The sequence below is a fragment of the Pelophylax lessonae genome, assembly GCF_965119305.1.
Source record: "Pelophylax lessonae genome assembly, chromosome: 9".
NCBI lineage: Eukaryota > Metazoa > Chordata > Amphibia > Anura > Ranidae > Pelophylax > Pelophylax lessonae.
In genome coordinates, this window is record NC_138776.1 from 261,909,970 (window position 1) to 261,931,562 (window position 21,593).

Here is a 21,593-nt window from a genome sequence, read left to right on the forward strand (position 1 = left end):
TGTCTGGCACCCTGTGGTGGGTGGCTGGCTGGCACAAGGGCTGTGGGTGGCTGGCTGGTACAGGGCCTGTGGGTGGCTGGCTGGTACAGTGCCTGTAGCTGGCAGGTACAGGGCCTGTGGGTGGCTGGCTGGTACAGGGCCTGTGGTTGGCTGGCTGGCTGGTACAGGGCCTGTGGATATGGGTGGCTTGCTGGCACCGGGATGCTGTGGGTGGGTGTATGGCTGTGATACACTCCCACAAGACTAGCCCCGACTCCAGACGAGACTGTCCAAGGCGAGGGAGGCGGCCTAAGAAGGCAGAATGACATCACAAAAATATCGGCCATATCTGTGGCCGATACCGATATATCCGGGAAAGTGCATATCGGCCTTGCCGATAATCGGTCTATCCCTAGTTTATTCCATTTAATATTTGTCTTCAGCAAATTAATATTTATATATATTGCTATCCTGGTCTGCATAACGATCTAGGCGCTTTACTTTTTTGAGTAAAATTAATAGAGAATTGACGCATGACTAAAACCCCAAATACTCCAATCCAAGATACATTCTCCGACACCTCTCCTCCACCATCCACACTACATTTTCTGACAGTTCTCCTCCACCATCCACACACTATATTCTCCGACAGCTCTCCTCCACCATCCACACTACATTCTCCGACATATCTCCCCGACCATCCACACCACATTCTCCGACAGCTCTCCTCCACCATCCACACCACATTCTCCGACAGCTCTCCTCCACCATCCACACCACATTCTCCGACAGCTCTCCTCCACCATCCACACTACATTCTCCGACAGCTCTCCTCCCTCCTTCCACACTACATTCTCTGACAGCTCTACTCCCACCATCCACACTACATTCCTTGAAGGCTCTCCTCCCACCAACCATACTACATTCTCTGACAGCTCTCCCCCCACCATCCACACTACATTTTCCGTCAGCTCTCCTCACCATCCACACTACATTCTCCGACAGCTCTCCTCCACCATCCACATGACATTCTCCGACAGCTCTCCCCCCACCAGCCACACTACATTCTCCGACAGCTCTCCTCCACCATCCACACTACATTCTCCAAAAGCTCTCTTCCACTATCCACACTACATTCTCCGACAGCTCTCCTCCACCATCCACACTACATTCTCCGACAGCTCTCCTCCACCATCCACACTACATTCTCCGACAGCTCTCTTCCACTATCCACACTACATTCTCCGACAGCTCTCCTCCACCATCCACACTACATTCTCCGACAGCTCTCCTCCACCATCCACACTACATTCTCCGACAGCTCTCCTCCACCATCCAAACTACATTCTCCGACAGCTCTCCCCCCACCATCCACACTACATTCTCCGACAGCTCTCCTCCCACCATCCACACTACATTCTCTGATAGCTCTCCTCCACCATCCACACTACATTCTCCGACAGCTCTCCCCCCACCATCCACACTACATTCTCCGACAGCTCTCCTCCCACCATCCACACTACATTCTCTGATAGCTCTCCTCCCACCATCCACACTACATTCTCCGACAGCTCTCTTCCACCATCCACACTACATTCTCCGACAGCTCTCCCCCACCATTCACACTACATTTTCCGACAGCTCTCCTCCACCATTCACACTACATTCTCCGACAGCTCTCCTCCACCATCCACACTACATTCTCTGACAGCTCTCCCCTGATCATCCACACTACATTTTCCGACAGCTCTCCCCCACCATCCACACTACATTTTCCGACAGCTCTCCTCCACCATTCACACTACATTCTCCGACAGCTCTCCTCCACCATCCACACTACATTCTCTGACATCTCTCTCCTCCATTCACACTACATTCTCCGACAGCTCTCCTCCCTCCTTCCACACTACATTCTCTGAAAGCTCTACTCCCACCATCCACACTACATTCCTTGAAGGCTCTCCTCCCACCAACCATACTACATTCTCTGACAGCTCTCCCCCGACCATCCACACTACATTTTCCGTCAGCTCTCCTCACCATCCACACTACATTCTCCGACAGCTCTCCTCCACCATCCACATGACATTCTCCGACAGCTCTCCCCCCACCAGCCACACTACATTCTCTGATAGCTCTCCTCCACCATCTACACTACATTCTCCAACAGCTCTCTTCCACTATCCACACTACATTCTCCGACAGCTCTCCTCCACCATCCACACTACATTCTCCGACAGCTCTCCTCCACCATCCACACTACATTCTCCGACAGCTCTCCTCCACCATCCACACTACATTCTCTGATAGCTCTCCTCCACCATCCAAACTACATTCTCTGACAGCTCTCCCCCCACCATCCACACTACATTCTCCGACAGCTCTCCTCCCACCATCCACACTACATTCTCTGATAGCTCTCCTCCACCATCCACACTACATTCTCCGACAGCTCTCCTCCACCATCCACACTACATTCTCCGACAGCTCTCCCCCCACCATTCACACTACATTCTCCGACAGCTCTCCTCCCACCATCCACACTACATTCTCTGATAGCTCTCCTCCCACCATCCACACTACATTCTCCGACAGCTCTCTCCACCATTCACACTACATTCTCCGACAGCTCTCCTCCACCATCCACACTACATTCTCTGACAGTTCTCCCCCCAACATCCACACTACATTCTCCGACAGCTCTCCTCCACCATCCACACTATATTCTCCGACAGCTCTCCTCCACCATCCACACTACATTCTCCGACAGCTCTCCCCCCACCATTCACACTACATTCTCCGACAGCTCTCCTCCCACCATCCACACTACATTCTCTGATAGCTCTCCTCCCACCATCCACACTACATTCTCCGACAGCTCTCTCCACCATTCACACTACATTCTCCGACAGCTCTCCTCCACCATCCACACTACATTCTCTGACAGTTCTCCCCCCAACATCCACACTACATTCTCCGACAGCTCTCCTCCACCATCCACACTATATTCTCCGACAGCTCTCCTCCACCATCCACACTACATTCTCCGACAGCTCTCTTCCCACCATCCACACTACATTCTCTGACAGCTCTCCTCCACCATTCGCACTACCTTCTCCGACAGCTCTCCTCCACCATCCACACTACATTCTCTGACCCGTCTCCTTCCACCATCCATAAAAATTACCTCTGTATGCAGTAATTGATGAAGATAATGGCTGTGAAATTATGAAGCCTTTCACTGTAATCATGAGGAAAATAATTTCAGATCCAATCACCCTCAATCCAAGAATTGTGGTTATTTGTTAAAAAAGAGGGAACGTGTATCTAAAGTGTAGAATATCAGAATAACAAATGAAGAAACTCATCAAACAAAACTTTATTTGAAATCCAAAATTGTATATATGAAGGTAAAATTTATTTGTTTTATATAATCTGTACCAATAAAAAGCCAGTTTCTACAGTAAAGCAAACAAAGAGCGATGACAAACAGCAACTAATTGCAAATTAGAGATCCATTGATGAAAGAGAAATCCAGACTGGATTGGAGGATTGCTTTTTTGGGGTCTGTGTTCTGGTGCATTTGTACTTATAGTGCCATGGTTGCATATTTTCCAAACTGCAGCCCTTTGCTTGCCTTTATCAGGCCCTTGGGTCACTATTCCTCCCCACTGACACCAACAATGAGGCACCATTACTTTCATTGTCACCAACCCTGGAGCATTTCTCCTACTACTATAAATCAATGGAACACTATTCCTCCCACTGATACCAACGATGGGGCACTATTCCTCCCACTGCTACTAATTATAGGGCACTATTCCACCCACTGACACCAATGATAGGGCACTATTCCTCCCAAAGGCACCAACAATGGGGCACTATTCCTCCCAAAGGCACCAACAATGGGGCACTATTCATCCTACTAATTCCAATGATGGGACACTATTCCTCCCACTGACACCAAAGATGGGGCACTATTCATTTTTATGGCTCCAACGATGGGGCACTATTTATTTCAATGGCTCCAACGATTGGGCACTATTCCTCCCACTGGCACCAACGATGGGGCACTATTTCTCCCACTGACACCAATGATGGGGCACTATTCCTCCCACTGACACCAACGATGGGGTACTATTCCTCCCAATGGCACCAACAACAGGGCACTATTCCTCCCAATTACCCCAATGATGGGGCACTAATCCTTCCAATTACCCCAATGATGGGGCACTATTCCTCCAAATGACACCAACAATAGGGCACTATTCCTCCCACTGACACCAATGATGGGGCACTATTCCTCCCACTGACACCAATGATGGGGCACTATTCCTCCCACTGATACCAATGATGAGACACTATTCCTCCCACTGACACTAATGATGGGACACTATTCCTCCCACTGACATCAATGATGGGCACTATTCCTCCAACTGATACCAATGATGGGGCAATATTCCTGCTACTGACACCAATGATGGAACACTATTCCTCCCACTGACACCAATGATGGGACACTATTCCCCACAATGACACCAATGATGGGGCACTATTCCTCCAATTGACACCATCCATGAGGCACTATTCCTCCCACTGACACCAAAGTGTAGCGATATATTTAACACATCACACAAATGGGGCACTATTAATTTCAATGGCACCAACAATGGGGCAATATTCCTCCCACTGAAACCAATCATGGAGCAATATTCCTTCCATTGATACCAATGATGGGAAATATTCCTTCTCCCACCAAGGTTAGGTAGTATTGTCCTGCCCCCCTGAAGCCTGAAGGCCAGTAAACTGGCACCCTCTATTTAGAGAGTTTGGAGTCCCCTGCTATAATTTAACTTTCAGGCCCAATAACTGTTGAATCACACTCTAAAAAAAAAAAACAATATTTTAGCTATGCTCTCAACTCAGAAGAAGGTTCTCATCCAAGATTTTACAATACATGGCCCCCTCCATTGGACCCTCACTGTGGCAAAGTTGGCCTGTACCTTTAGCATAGAAACAGCCCCAAAGTATAATTTTTCCACCTCCGTGCTTGTCTGTAGGGATGGTGTTCTTAGGGTCATAGTCAGCATTTTTCTTCCTCCAAACACGGCAAGTCAAGTTAATGCCAAAAAGCTCAATTTTGGTCTCATCTGACCACAGCACTTTCTCCCAATCCTTATCTGAATCATTTAGATGTTCATTGGCAAACTTCAGACGTTTCTGTACATGTGCCTTCTTGAGGAGGGGGACCTTGCGGGTGCTGCAGGATTTCAATGCGTGGCGTCGTATTGTGTTACCAATTGGTGACTGTGGTCCCAATTGCCTTGAGATCATTCACAAGCTCCTCCCGTGTAGCTCTGGGCTGATCCATCACTTTTCTCATGATCATCCTTACCCCATGAGGCGAAAACTTGTATGGGGCTCCAGACAGAGAGGGATTGATGGTTATTTTTGTATTTCCTGCATTTGCGAATAATCACTCCAACAGTTGTCTCCTCACCAAACTTCTTGCTGTTGGTCTTGTAGCCTATTCCAGCCTTGTGCAGGTCTACAATCTTCTCCCTGATGTCCTTTGACAGCTCTTTGGTCTTGCCCATGATGGTGAAGTTTAAATGGAAGAGATTCTGTGGACGGGTGTCTTTTATACACATAACGAGTTGTCGTTAGGAGCTCCTTCTTACATTGACAGGACTAATCTGTGTACAACATGAGCACCTACTGTAGCCAGTTTGTGGGAGCCAGAATTATTGTTGGTTGGTAGGGATCAAATACTTATTTTACTCACTGAACTGCAACTATAGTTTTTTTTTCTGGATTTCTTCTCTATCATTTAAAATACACCTATGATAATGTAGCGCTACCCCCGTAGGGGCCGCTGGTGAATGTGTTCATCTCCCACCCTGCACAGCCAGGCGCACGAGTTTCCAGTCACTCAGAGACAAGAAGCAGTCCTTGCAGCTTTGTTTGTTTAGGTGAATTAAACTTTAATGGGGAAGGTTGCATATGGGATGCCCATTTGATCGATGAAACTCTGTATGGACTTTGAACTATATAGACAAATATGTATACAGCGCTATATAAAATCAAATAAAGTGACAATGTGCATCATATAAATCAATAAACTCGCTTACAGTGCAAAATATATTCCTCTTAGGTGCAATATATAATGTCCATAAAGTGCATTCAAAGTAAAGTGCATAAGAGTCCACTAAAATATAAATATAACCGTGGTTTAAAATTCAATAAAGTGCTTGATAGATGTTTCCATGTAAAAGTGCAAGTGACACCACCACCGTTTAGCCACCAGATGGCCTCTCACCTCACTGAAGCATTAAACCAGCATTGATTCCTCAAAAAAATGCCACTTCCTGGATCGATCTCTCACCATCCCATGGACATGATATGTGAATAAAGATAATGAGGCATCTAAGTGTACACTGCTATTATCCTTTAATTGACTCACATTCAAAGTAGAATTGCACTCACATGAATCGGCACAATGGGCTTGTGTGGACCGTACATGCCAAAAACAGTAGCTGTCGGGAGCCGTGCTGGTGGGTCGCCGCTCGTCCGTCCAAGTCTCCGTCCCCTATACGCGTGGCGTCTTATGCTTTCGCATCACGACTTCCTCCAGTATATACATTCTCTCCTCTTCTACCTCCAGCATACACTGGCTTGCAGACTATCACTCCCAGGACCAGCTAGCACAGGTTTCAGACTCAGCACAAACTCAGTTGGGTCGGGACGAATGCCCTTTGCAGGCAGGGACCGCAGGTCCGTCTAGTGTAGCAAAAATGGAAGTCTTTTTAGTGCTAGCTGTCCTATCTGTGGCTACTGCTCCCAGTACCACTTGTTCAGGCACTGCCAGCCCTCCTGGCATCAGCTGCCCCTTTCCACTGCCCATGCCACCACAGTCCTCCTGACTGGCTCTGCACCCATCCCAGACCTCTCAGACATTCCTCCCATTCCTCCTGACCGTGTGTCACTCACCAGCCCTCTTTGCTCTTCCTTTCCTTCTAGAGACTTACCTTGTAGTCTTCTCCCGCTGTCCTCTCCTTGCTCCCGTGCCTCCTAGCCAGGACACCTCTGTGTGTCTTTAGAGTTTCCTGTCCACACCCAAGCCCAGGTCCAAGGATCCCCCCCCTCCCCCAGATGGGGGAGCTCCCTCAAAGGCCACTGAAAAGAAATGTACACCGCTCCAGGTGAGGACAGTCCAACCCTCAAGCAACTAGGTGCAAGTTGAGTCCGCGGACTGGATCCGCTCAATGTAAACGAAAAAAGGTTTGACCGCACTCCAGTGGGTGAAGATAAAATTATCCTTTATTAAGATTGTAAATCCAACAAAACAAGACAATTGAACCACAGACAGTTGACAGGTTTCACGGTTCAAGATCGCTTAATCATAACTGGGCCACCGACAGCCCAACACTCCATCTCCAGCTTCCACCCATTCTCCTCCCCAGCTGGGCGCTGACCCAGAGTATACAAGGGGGCCTACCCAAGTTGGGGATTGGTCAGGGCCCTCAGAATACTGCAGACAGCTCCACCTTACCTCCCCTCCCATGCTTCTGGAAGTTTCCAGTAAGTTCCAGAATTAGGGGGAGGTCTCAGTGATGCTCACTGTGAGTAATCAAGCTCTCCCTGGATCTCTACCTAACCCAGGAAACAAATGTATCTACTCTAAAAAAAACTATCTACACTTCTAGCCTACTAGAGGGTGCTACAATAAAAATATAGCCCCCTCATTTCTTTGTAAGTGGGAAAACTTAAATAAATCTGCAGGCGGATCAAAAAATGATTTTCCCCATTATTTTCTCAGTATATCTCTATAGTTCTTGTGTCTTTGGGTCTGCATACTTGCCTGTTATAAGGGACCCTCCCTGCCCTGTAGGCCCATGTGAATTTTTCTGGTGTCTGACAAGGCCTGTTTTCTCAGTGAAACATTTCTCGCACTCTGAACATGAAAAAGGACGAGTACCAGCGTGGCTCTGCTGGTGTCTAAGAAGGTGCATTTTCTGACTAAAACATTTCCCGCACTCTGTACATAAATAGGGCTGTTCGCCTGTGTGACATCTCTGGTGTCTAACAAGGGTTCCTTTCTGAGTGAAACCTTTCCCGCACTCTGAACATGTATGGGGACGCTCACCCGTGTGAATTTTCTGGTGTACTGTGAGGCTTCCTCTCTCCATGAAACTTTTATCACACTCTGAACAAGCATAGGGACGCTCACCCGTGTGAGTTCTCTGGTGTATGAGAAGGTCCTTTTTATTAATAAAACTTTTCTCGCACTCTATACATGAATGAGGGCGGTCATTTTTGTGAATTTTCTGGTGTTTAACAAGGGTTCCTTTCTCAGCAAAACATTTCCCGCACTCTGAACATGAAAAGGGACGCTCGCCTGTGTGACAAGTCTGGTGCCTAAGAAGGCTTTCCTTCTGAGTGAAACATTTCCCGCACTCTGAGCATGAATAAGGACGCTCACCTGTGTGAGTTTTCTTGTGCTGACCAAGCCTTCCTTTGCCAGCGAAGCATTTTCCACACTCTGGGCATGAATAGGGTCGCTCCCCAGTGTGAATTTTCTGGTGTACTACAAGCCTACTTTTCTGGGTGAAACATTTCCCGCACTCTGAACAGGCATATGGACGCTCCCCTGTGTGATTTCTTTGGTGTACAAGAAGTAACTTTTTCTCAGTATAACATTTCCCGCACTCCGGACATAAATAGAGACCAGCGCCGGTGTGAATTTTCTGGTGTACCATAAGCCCTCTGTTCTCACTGAAACATTTTCCGCACTCTGAACATGAAAAGGGACGCTCACCCGTGTGAGTTTTCTGGTGTCTAAAAAGGTCTCCTCTCTGAGTGAAACGTTTCCCGCATTCCGAACATGGATACGGACGCTCCCCTGTGTGAATCCTTTCGTGTACAAGAAGTGACATTTTCAAAGCGAAACCTTTCCCGCACTCCGAACATACATAGGGGCGTTCACCTGTGTGACGTTTCTGGTGTGCACAAAGGTTCGATTTTGACGTGAAAGATTTCCCGCACTCTGAACACGAATAGGGACGCTCCCCCGTGTGAATTTTCTGGTGTGTAAGAAGTTTTTCTTTCTCATTGAAACATTTCCCGCACTGTGAACATGAAAAGGAATGCGTAGCCTTGTGAATTTTCTGGTGCTCAACAAAGTCTTTTCTCTGAATAAAACTTTTCCCACACTCTAGACAGGAATAAGAGTGCTCACCGGTGTGACTTCTCTGATGTCTAAGAAGTGCACTCTTTTTAGAGAAAGATTTCCCGCACATCGAGCAGGAAAGTGAACTCCCACCTGTGTGAGTTCCTTCTGGGCTTAAGGAAGATTCCTGGAGTTTAGATGGATCTGTAGATCTCTCCATACTGTGAGATCTTAGATGTGTCTCTGGAGTTACAGTATGGGATCTATCAGAGGACTCCTGAGGATTGGAGGGATCCATTGATCTCCGTTTATTTTCCGTTATTACATTTTCTCCTGGAAAGTTTTGGGCGATGTCATTCGATTTTGCATTAGAATCAGGAGATAAAACAAGTTGTCCCTCAGAAACGTTCCAGACATAGCGTCCATCTGCTGGAAAACCATTGTTAAAGAAACGTTAAAAGTATTCTTCATACCTTACATTTAGAAATCACATGAGCTGATCTAACACTAAACATCTCTAGGCTGCTAGAAACATGGAGAACGTCACATTCCCAACCCAACCAGAGTCTATATATGGATGGTAAAGGACCTCAGCCAGTGCTGTTCTGCAAACCACGTCCTCGACGCGTTTCACCACACTTAACAGGCCACTATGACTAAACGCTGGTGGGTGGGGCAAAATGCAGCCTGTATTGAGGAATGGAGATGGTCCTTTCATATGGTGTACAGTATCTCCTCCTCATTTGTTGGGAACATAACATTATAGGGATGAACCTTTCAGCACTAAGACTCCGCCCTACGTGTTTTGTAAAAAAGGACGTCCTCAGCGGTTTAGCGCTGAATCTCCACCATGTTTCTCCCCCCTTATCTTGTATTATCTCCTCATTTGTTGGGAACATGATGTTATATTGAGGAATGGAGATGGACCTTTCATATGGTGTACAGTATCTCCTCCTCATTTGTTGGGAACATGACGTTATATTGCGGAATGGAGATGGACCTTTCATATGGTGTACAGTATCTCCTCCTCATTTGTTAGGAACATGACGTTATATTGAGGAATGGAGATGGACCTTTCATATGGTGTACATTATCTCCAGTTAACCACTTGCCGACTGCCGCAAGTACATTTACTGCGGCTGTCAGCCGCCCCTGGGCTAAGTGACGTAGTACTACGTCACTAGCCCAGGAGCCTGTAGGGGGCGCGCTCCCACCCCCGCTCGTTCCCCTGCATCCCCGCGCATGTGAGACCGGCGGGTCCGATGTCCGCCGGTCACTCGCGATCTCCCGCTAGAGAGGGAGAAAGGCAGGCGGCTGATGTAAACAAAGCCGCCTGTCATTCTCCCCTGTGTAATAACAGAGATCATACGATCCTGCTATGTAGGATCGTATGTCTCTGTGGTTACATGAAAAGCCACGCCCCTTTACAGTTAGAAGCACGCCCCTAGGGACACACTTGACCCCTGCATCTCTAATAAAGTTAACCCCTTCCCTGCCAGTGTAATTTTTACAGTAACAGTGCATATTTTTAGCACTGATTACTGCAGTAATGTCACTGGTACCCCAAAAGTGTCAAAAAATGTCAGTCAAGGGTCCGATCTGTCCGCCGTAATGTCGCAGTCCTGCAAAAAAAAAATCGCAGATCGCCGCCATTACTCATTAAAAAAAAAAACAATAAAAATGACATAAAATCTTTCCCTTAGTTAGTAAACGCAATAACTTTTGCGCAAACCAAAAATATGTAGCAGAAAACAAATTGGGCTAAAATGTTAAAAATTTTTGATTTTTACATTTTTTTGGGGGGAATTTCATATTAAAAAAATGTGAAAAATATTGTTATTTTTTCAAAATTTTCGCTCTTTTTTTTGTTTATAGCGCAAAAAGTAAAAATCGCACAGGTGATCAAATAGCACCAAAAGAAAGCTCTGTTTGTGGGAAAAAAAGAACGTCAATTTAATTTGGGTACAGCGTCGCACGACCGCGCAATTGTCCGTTAAAGTCACGCAGTGCCGAATCGCAAAATAGGCTCTGGTCTTTGAGCAGCCAAATCCTCCGGGGCTTAAGTGGTTAAGGTGTCAAGCTCTTTCCTATACTGAAACAAGTAAAGATCTCTATCTTGCAAAAGAATAGCACAGACTGTACATAACTGGTTGTTTCACCTCGATATACAGAAATGGTTATTTGCTGTAAAAGCAATAAAATTACTTGAATTGGAACATTTTCTAGCTGGCTTGAATTGTCTCTAAAGTTAAACACGATAAAAGGCTACTAAACTTCCGTAATAAAGATTATTGTAAAATGTTTAGCCCAAGATTTTCTGCCTTCATCCGGATCATTTGCTTCTTTGCAAAGTTTTTATATTTTTTTGAACATGTTATATTTCAACCTATACAATGAATATAAAAATCGATACTTTATACTCATCGAAACAAAATAAAACCTTGTTCACTCAAGCTTTGATAATAAAACATGGAAGCTGATTGGTTTCTATGCAGAGTCGCACCAGATTTTCCACTTTCCAGGTTTAATAAATCCCCCCCCCCCCCTAGTGTTTATAACTTACTTGTGTCCATATGTAGAGAAGATTCCTCCGGTTTACTTTCCATAATCATCTCCCCCTCCTCCATAGACTGCTGATCTCCACTCACCAACATCTCTTCTTCTTCTTTACTTTCAACTTTGATGTCTTTCCGTTTTTCATTCTAAATTTCAGAAATATTAAAATATAACATTTGGAGACAATACTTCCAATAATAAAAGGTTACGTAGATGAATGTCCTTTCATAGAATTATTTTTCAAATGTGACCCAGTCCCATCTACCTGATTATTCTCTGTATAGTTCAGATGTTCCTTGCTGGAATCCTGGGAATACAGAAGACCATCCTGCTTCATAGACTGCTGATCTCCACTCACCAACGTCTCTTCTTCTTCCTCTTTAATCTCAGCTTTGATGTCTTTCAGTTCTTCACCCTGAACCCCAAAGATAATAGAATATACAGCTGTGTTCAAAATTATTCAACCCCCAATGCTGTAAAGGGTTTTAGGGAATTTAGTGTACATTTGTAATTGTATTCAGAATGAAATCCTACAAGGACTTCTTAAAGAACCATATGCAACTAAAATGACATCAATTGGTTCTGTAATACAGTAGTAAATGTTTCTTTTGTGAATTCTTCATTGACACAATTATTCAACCCCTTAAAGACTACCACTCTGAAGAACAGAGGTTCATTGAAGTGTTTTCAATCAGGTATTGAAAACACCTGTGGATGTCAGGGAGCAGCGATAAAGCCTAATAAGCACCAATTAGGCAGCTTTAAAATGACTGTGATACTCAGCTCCTTCTAGACATTTACTGGTGTGGTTACAAACATGGTGAAGTCAAGAGAATGGTCCAGGAAGACAAGAGAAGAGGTGATTACTCTTCACAGGAAGGGCAATGGCTAGAAGAAGATTGCAAAGATGTTAAACATACCAAGAGACACCATAGGAAGCATCATTCGCAAATCCAAGGCAAAGGGCACTGTTGAAACGCTACCTGGTTGTGGCAGAAAGAAGATGCTGACTTCGACTGCTGTGCGCTACCTGAAGCGTAGAGTGGAGAAAAGTCCCCATGTGACTGCTGAGGAACTGAGAAAAGATTTGTCAGATGTGGGTACTGAAGTTTCTGCTCAGACAATACGGCACACACTGCGTAATGAAGGCCTCCATGCCAGAACTCCCAGGCGCACCCCCTTGCTGTCTCTAAAGAATAAGAAGAGTCGACTGCAGTATGCCAAAAGTCATGTGGACAAACCACAGAAGTTTTGGGATAGTGTTCTGTGGACTGATGAAACAAAATTAGAACTGTTTAGGCCCATGGATCAACGCTATGTTTGGAGGAGGAAGAACAAGGCCTATGAAGAAAAGAACACCTTGCCTACTGTGAAGCATAGCGGGGGGGTCAATCATGCTTTGGGGCTGTTTTGCTTCTGCAGGTACAGGGAAGCTTCAGCGTGTGCAAGGTACCATGAATTCTCTTCACTACCGGGAGATATTGGATGACAATGTGATGCAGTCCGTCACAAACCTGAGGCTTGGGAGACGTTGGACCTTTCAACAGGACAATGATCCCAAGCATACCTCCAAGTCCACTAGAGCATGGTTGCAGATTAAAGGCTGGAACATTTTGGAGTGGCCATCACAGTCACCAGACTTAAATCCGATTGAGAACCTCTGGTGGGACTTAAAGAAAGCAGTTGCAGTGCACAAGCCTAAGAATGTGACTGAACTGGAGGCTTTTGCCCATGACGAATGGGCGAAGATACCCGTAGATCGCTGCAAGACACTTGTGTCAAGCTATGCTTCACGTTTAAAAGCTGTTATAACTGTAAAAGGATGTTGTACTAAGTACTAAGATTGAATATCACTTGGGGGTTGAATAAAACGGATAATGATGTGAGCACAGAAAAGACATTTGTGGTTATTTCATTATAAATGTAATGTTATATTTGTCTGACCTACACCGGCCTCTTTGATTTAATTGTAAGCAGGATGACTGAATGATCAAAATCAATGTCAAACTGGCCAAAACAACCAATTTCAGTGGGGGTTGAATAATTTTGAACACAACTGTATGTGTAAAATGGAACAAGAGATTACATAGAAGAATGACCTCTTTACCCTCAACTTCATTGTCTTTTCGTTCTTCTTCCTAAATTTCTTAGAGGACTACATTTAACTTCTAGAAAAGTTGCTGCCAATAATGAAAGATTAAATAGCAAAATGTCCTCTCATAGAAATATTGTTTAGCTCTTTTTGTTCAGTTCCATCTACCCGATCATTCTCTGTATAGTTGTGATGTTTCTTGGTGGAATTCTGGGAATACAGAGGACCTCCCTCCTCCATAGACTGCTGATCTCCACTCCCCAACGTCTCTTCTTCTTTAATCTCAGCTTTGATGTCTTTCAGTTCTTCAACCTAAACCCCAAAGGTGATAGAATATGTGTGTAAAATGGAACAAGGGAATACATAGAAGAATGTCCTCTCATAGCTTAGAATTCATTTTGAGTTCTAGAAATATTTCTGGAAAAATTGCTGTCAATAATAAGATTACGTAGATAAATCTCAGCTGATGTAATAATTTCTTAGTTATTTTGCCCAGTCCCATCTACCTGATCATCCTTGGTATAGTTTTGATGTTCCTGGCTGGAATCTTGGGAAAACAGAGGACAACCATCCTCCATAGACTGCTGGTCTCTAGTCACCAAGGACTGTTCCTTTTTTATCTCAACTTTGATGTCCTTTAGATCTTCATCCTAATCCCCAAAGATTTCAGAACACAAAAGGAAAAATAAATTACATAATAGAATGTCTTCTAATATGTTAGAACACTTTTTTAGGTCCACATGCTCAGTTCCACCTACCTGATGATGGTGAGGGAAGGTGTGACCTTCCTGTGTGGAATCCCGGGAATACAGAGGACGGGGACATCTCTCTGGTGGGTTCCCATTACTGGATCCATCTGTAGGAAACACACACACTGACTGAATACATTGTTTCTATGTGTTTATCAGATGATGGGGGATCTAGGTGGAGCCTCCATACTGCTCTCTCCTTTACAATAAAGTCTCCTCTTACCCGGTGATGTGAGGGGCGGCTGATTCTCCATCATGATGTCCTTGTAGAGATCCTTGTGTTCTTCTATATACTCCCACTCCTCCATGGAGAAATATACAGTGACATCCTGACACCTTATAGGAACCTGACACACACAATGATACAGTCACCATCCAGACACATCCCTTGTCTGTTACTGGATAATGTCCCAGAATTCCCAGCACCGCTCACATCTCCTGTCAGCAGATCTTGTTGGTGATTTTGAGAATCTTCTTATCACTCTTTGCTAGAGAGGTTGAGGCTCTGTGATGGGTGATGTCTATGAAGACATCTACTGGGTATTAATGGATCACCAGACATTTCCTTCAATGGTTAATAATTCTGTGTGAAGAGAGAAATGAACAATTATCACTACAGACTTCCTATAATCCTTCTCACCTCTTCAGTCAGGTTTGTATTTCTGTTTCAGAGATAAGAGTGATGTCATGTGCCCCTGACTGAATCCTTTTTGCCTCCCCTGACTTATCCAGGACATTCCTCTACAGAGGATAGGGGATAGAAGAGCACAGTGCGGTGGTTAGATGGGATTGGAGACTGAAGAGCACATGGCAGGGAGCCAAGAAAACATTGTACGGGGTACAGGGGAGGGGTCATAAAGCACAGTACAGGGAGGGGTAGGATAGCACAGTATAGAGAAAATCTAGAGAGCACTGTACAGACAGGAGTACATGGAGGAGAGGTCTGGAGAGCACAGTACAGGAAGGGGAGGCGAGGAGAGCACCGTTCGGTGAGGGGGATCAGGAGAACACAGTACGTGGAGGAATGTCAGAAGAGCACAGTACAGTGAGGGGAGGGGGGGTCAGGAGAGCACAGTAGGGGAAGGGGAGATCAGGAGAGCACAGTACGGGGAGGGGAGGTCAGGAGAACACAGTAGGGGAAGGGGAGGTCAGGAGAGCACAGTAGGGGAAGGGGAGGTCAGGAGAACACAGTAGGGGAAGGGGAGGTCAGGAGAACACAGTAGGGGAAGGGGAGGTCAGGAGAGCACAGTAGGGGAAGGGGAGGTCAGGAGAGCACAGTAGGGGAAGGGGAGGTCAGGAGAACACAGTAGGGGAAGGGGAGGTCAGGAGAACACAGTAGGGGAAGGGGAGGTCAGGAGAGAGCACAGTAGGGGAAGGGGAGGTCAGGAGAGCACAGTACGGGGAAGGGGAGGTTAGGAGAGAATAGTATGGGGGGGGATGTCAGGAGAGCATAGTACAGGGTAGTGGGGGGGGATCAGGAGAGCACAGTACAGGGAGGGAAGTCAGGAGAACACAGTACGGGGAGAAATGTCAGGAGAGCACAGTACGGGGAGACATGTCAGGAGAGCACAGTATGGGAAGGGGAGGTCAGGAGAGCACAGTACGGGGAGGGAAGTTAGGAGAGCTAAGTACAGGGCGGGATGTCAGGAGAGCACAGTACGGGAGGGATGTCAGGAGAGCACAGTACGGGGAGGGATGTCAAGAGAGCACAGTACAGGGCGGGATGTCAGGAGAGCACAGTACGGGATGGATGTCAGTAGAGCACAGTACGGGGAGGGATGTCAGGAGAGTACAATACAGGGAGGAAAGTTCAGAAGAACACAGTACAGGAGTGGGGTCAGGAGAGTACAGTATGGGGAGGAAGGTCAGGAGAGCACAGTACCAGGAGGGGAGTTCAGAAGAGCACAGTACGGGGAGGGATGTCAGGAGAGCACAGTACGGGGAGGGATGTCAGGAGAGCACAGTACGGGGAGGGAAGTCAGGAGAGCACAGTACAGGGCGAGATGTCAGGAGAGCACAGTACTGGGAGGGATGTCAGGAGAGCACAGTACAGGGAGGGATGTCAGGAGAGCACAGTACAGGGAGGGAAGTCAGGAGAGCACAGTACAGGGCGAGATGTCAGGAGAGCACAGTACCGGGAGGGATGTCAGGAGAGCACAGTACCGGGAGGGATGTCAGGAGAGCACAGTACCGGGAGGGATGTCAGGAGAGCATAGTACGGGGAGGGATGTCAGGAGAGCACAGTACGGGGAGGGGAAGTCAGAAGAGCACAGTACTGGGAGGGATGTCAGGAGAGCATAGTACGGGGAGGGATGTCAGGAGAGCACAGTACGGGGAGGGGAAGTCAGAAGAGCACAATACGGGGAGGGGAAGTCAGAAGAGCACAGTACGGGAGTGGGGTCAGGAGAGTACAGTATGTGGAGGGAGGTCAGTAGAGCACATTACAGGGAGTTGAGGTCAGAAGAGCACAGTATGGGAAGGGGTTCAGGAGAGTATAGTACGGGAGGGGAGGTTCCCTCTCATCCATCCCATGTGATGCCACATGCAAGCACCTGGCATAGGCAGGAAGGGAGGAATGGTGGGGATCAGTGCAGTACATGTATGTTGCTTCCCTGGGCACCTCTGCAGTGGGAGGAGCAAATGGGCTGTCAGCTATGTGGGGACACGATCTACCCATCACCTGCCTGTGATGGAAGGGCAGATCGTAGTGGAATCCCAGGGGACTTCTCGAAGAACCTCGGGTTGAGAAACCCTTTTCTCTATAAATGCCTGTAATAATATTGCAGCACAACTCTCCATACCTTTGTAGCAGCATCTGCTGCACATAAAAGACATCACAGGGAATATGGAAGAAGATGGATATAAGAGGAGATTACTGGGAATAAATATAAAATATCTTAATTTGTCTTTTTTACCTTCTGTTGCCTATTTCAGCAAAGACTTCTTCCTCTCACACAAGACTTCCTGAATGCTCCTTCCATCATCTCCTCTTTACACTTGAGATCACTTCCTGTCTGTATCTTTTCACTTCCTGTCTGTATCTTTTCACTTCCTGTCTTTGCGCTCGACTAACAAAGTGAGATGAACGCCTCGTGGAAAAGCATAAAAAATGCATCCTTCATTTGTTTTTCAATACTCATCTGATGCTTCTTCCTTTTATAAATGTTGTTTTATAAATTTAACTATAATACATACTGAAACAATTACTAATTATAAAGAAAAGCATGCATATTAAAATAATGTAGTAAAGTATAAAATAAAATAGATAATTGAAACTGCAGCATCAAAACACCCCAAATTATGCTATCCAAAATACATTCTTTACCAGCTCTCCTCCACCATCCACACTACATTCTCCGACAGCTCTCCTCCACCATCCACACTACATTCTCCGACATCTCTCCTCCACCATCCACACTACATTCTCCGACAGCTCTCCTCCACCATCCACACTACATTCTCCGACAGCTCTCCTCCCACCATCCACACTACATTCTCCGACAGCTCTCCCCCACCATCTACACTACATTCTCCAACAGCTCTCCTCCACCAGCCACACTACATTCTCCGACAGCTCTCCTCCACCAGCCACACTACATTCTCCGACAGCTCTCCTCCACCATCCACACTACATTCTCTAACAGCTCTCCTCCACCATCCACACTACATTCTCCGACAGCTCTCCTCCACCATTCCCACTACATTCTCCGACAGCTCTCCTCCACCATCCACACCACATTCTCCGATAACTCTCCTCCACCATCCACACTACATTCTCCGACAGCTTTCCTCCACCATCCACACTACATTCTCTGACAGCTCTCCCCCCACCATCCACACTACATTCTCCGATAGATCTCCTCCACCATCCATACTACATTCTCCGACAGCTCTCCCCTCCCACTATCCACACTACATTCTACAATTTAATGGACATTCTTCCCACTGACCACCAATATAATGGACAATCTTCTCGCTGACCACCAATATAATGGACAATCTTCCCAATGACCACCAATATAATGGATGCTCTTTCCAAAGACAACCAATATAATGGACATTCTTCTCACTTACCACCAATATGATGGACATTCTTATCAGTGGACAATGGACAATCTTCCCAATGACCACCAATTTAATAGACATTCCTCCCACTGACCACCAATATAATGGACAATCTTCCCACCGGACACCAATTTAATAGACATTTCTCCCACTGACCACCAATATAATGGACAATCTTCCCACCGACCACCAATATAATGGGCATTCCTCCCATTGACTACCAGTATAATGGACACTCTTCCCAATGACCACCAATATAATGGACATTCTTCTCACTTACCACCAATTTGATGGACATTCTTATCAGTGGCCACCAATATGATGGACATTATTCCCAGTGGCCCTCAATGTAAGGAACTTTTTTTCTCATTGACCACCAATGTAAGTGTCATGCTTCCCCCCGACCACCAATGGAACAGGCACTTCTCCACTTACGACCAGAGTAAGGGGACATCCTTTTCACTGACCACCAATGTAATGGGCTTGTCTAAACACTAAACACCAATGTAATACAGTTTTTATGCCCTTATTTAATAACCCCACAATGAAGTACTCTTTTAAAATACTTATGAAGATGACCTTTGTATAATTGATAAAGATAATGACAGTGAAACGATGAAGCCTATCACAGTGACCATGAGGAGGAGAACTGAGGTGGTAGCAATGAGAACATTCTATGTTACATCTGTAGTAGCTTCATGTATCTTTAGAATTGGTAGATTACTCATGAATGAAGGGATGGCTGGATGAATGAGTAGATTCCAATAACCCAAAATCCAAGAATTGTGGTAAACAAAAAAAAAAAGAAAGGGGAGTATTGTAAAGTGTAGAGTTTTCTTGTTTATTTCAGAAATAAGAATAATAAGTTTACATACAATGAAAACAGAGCCTTCATTGAAGATATATCTTGTATAACTGAAGCTAAATTTTTTGAACTCTACATAGTCTGGACTAATTAAAAGCCAGCTTCTATAATAGAGCAAACAAGTGAGTAGAGATCCATTGATGAATGAGAAATCCAGACTGGGTTAGATGTTTTTTTTCTCTGCTAGGTTTTGCCATTGCTTTTTTGGGGTCTTTGTATTGGTACAGTTGTCCTTGTAGTGCTATGGTTGCCCATTTATTGCCAATTATATTATCATGATTTCGCTTTTGCTGCATTGCCTTTTTTTTTTACACGTTTTTGCCACATTTGAATTGTATTTTCCCCATATCACTATTCTAATGCGATTTTCATGGGATTTCCAGTGCGACCAATCACTGTGTAATGGTGCTGGTGGCTGAGCCTGACGTGCAGAGGTAGCCTAGCGGGATCCGGTAAAACAGGAACACGGAGAGATCAAACTGGTGGTAGACACGGGTAGCCCGAGGTACGGAGTCTAAGTGACAGCAGGTCTTCTCCAGAGCCTCTGATGGTGAGGATGGATTTTGCTCCGTGCTGAACACCAGGTTACGGTCCCCAGGGTCGCCCCACCAGGAGGTGAACAGGTCCAGAACCGGAAGCAGATAAGCCAACAAGGATAAGGCAGGAGAGTAGTCACAGGAACGAGCCAAGGTCAGGGCGGGCAGCAAGCAGACAAAGTAATGGACAAGCCGGGAGGTCAATCAGGAAGTCAGAAGGATACAGCAGGTTCAGGATCAGGAGTACAGGTAAAGCTGCAGACAAGACAGCAAGGAACAAGTGTGTCAGTTACCTTTACATAGTCCACGTATGGCGCCAAATCGTGACACTATTGCGTGCGCGCGTTCACGCATGGGCATTGGTGAACGCAAGTTTGCCATTAAACGGGAACGAGTGAATTTGCGCATGCGCATTCTCGTACGCCCCCGGGATGTCACCGTGCATTCCTTACATACTGCTTTCTTGCGATTTTGATGCAACTTTGGGATGTGACGATTGGTATCGGCGCTACCTTAATGTGATTAAACAATAAAGTGCCACAAACTGGCGTGAGTGAAGTTTTCAGTGAGAAAATAATAATATAAAATAAAATGAATCTCAAAGTGTCACCAACTGACGTGGGTAAAAACTCAGTGAGAAATTAATACGTGGTGAACAAAATGTGTTTATTCAAGCAATATGAAAATATCCAAACTCACAGCCAAAAGAAATGTGGTGGTGTATAAGAACCAAAAGACATAAATACTGTGAAAAGATGTGAAATTATTGTCCTTCCCACTACCAAAGGGATATTAAAATTAGTAACCAGGACACAGATGCCTGATGTGTGTGCCACAAGTTATGTGATTTAACAGGTAGTGGACATAGTGAAGTGAAAGTGAGATTACTGCTGTGTAAATTCCAAACTCGCCACTGGGTGGCCTATCAATCATACGACCTGTTCACTATCCACAATCACTGTGTGGTTAGAGGGGATCCTTCCTCCGTTCCGGGGGGAGCAGCGAGCCGGTGATCTTGCTCTAGATGCTCCAACAGAGAAAAGACCCCATAGTGAATAAAGAGTAAATGCAGAGGTGAAAATACGATGTGCACTCACTCGTTTAAGATGATCAGGATCAGATAGAGTGTTCGCTCCGGGATGCTTCCGCGTTCCATGGCCGTTAACCGGAAGTGACGTTGTGACGTACGAGACTCTGCCCTACGCGTTTCGTCAGAGGGACGTCAACTGCATTTACTCTTTATTCACTATGGGGTCTTTTCTCTGTTGGAGCATCTAGAGCAAGATCACCGGCTCGCTGCTCCCCCCGGAACGGAGGAAGGATCCCCTCTAACCACACAGTGATTGTGGATAGTGAACAGGTCGTATGATTGATACGCCACCCAGTGGCGAGTTTGGAATTTACACAGCAGTAATCTCACTTTCACTTCACGATGTCCACTACCTGTTAAATCACATAACTTGTGGCACACACATCAGGCATCTGTGTCCTGGTTACTAATTTTAATATCCCTTTGGTAGTGGGAAGGACAATAAATTCACATCTTTTCACAGTATTTATGTCTTTTGGTTCTTATACACCA

At 45.7% G+C, this 21,593-nt stretch overlaps 2 protein-coding genes across 2 annotated transcripts in view; one reads left to right on the forward strand and one right to left on the reverse strand.

The window, feature by feature from the left end:
• Positions 1–21,593, reverse strand: part of LOC309564420 (uncharacterized protein) — a gene marked incomplete at both ends in the record, with an annotated part of 648,900 nt that overhangs the window by 441,303 nt on the left and 186,004 nt on the right. The window contains 4 exon segments of the mRNA XM_082269050.1: positions 7,904–9,577; positions 11,712–11,850; positions 11,970–12,119; positions 14,555–14,668. Of these exon segments, the coding sequence (XP_082125176.1) occupies positions 7,904–9,577; positions 11,712–11,850; positions 11,970–12,119; positions 14,555–14,668 (2,077 nt within the window).
• LOC309562909 (gastrula zinc finger protein XlCGF66.1-like) overlaps positions 1–21,593 on the forward strand; it is a 471,303-nt gene that overhangs the window by 176,785 nt on the left and 272,925 nt on the right. The gene's annotated exons all lie outside the window — the stretch shown is intronic.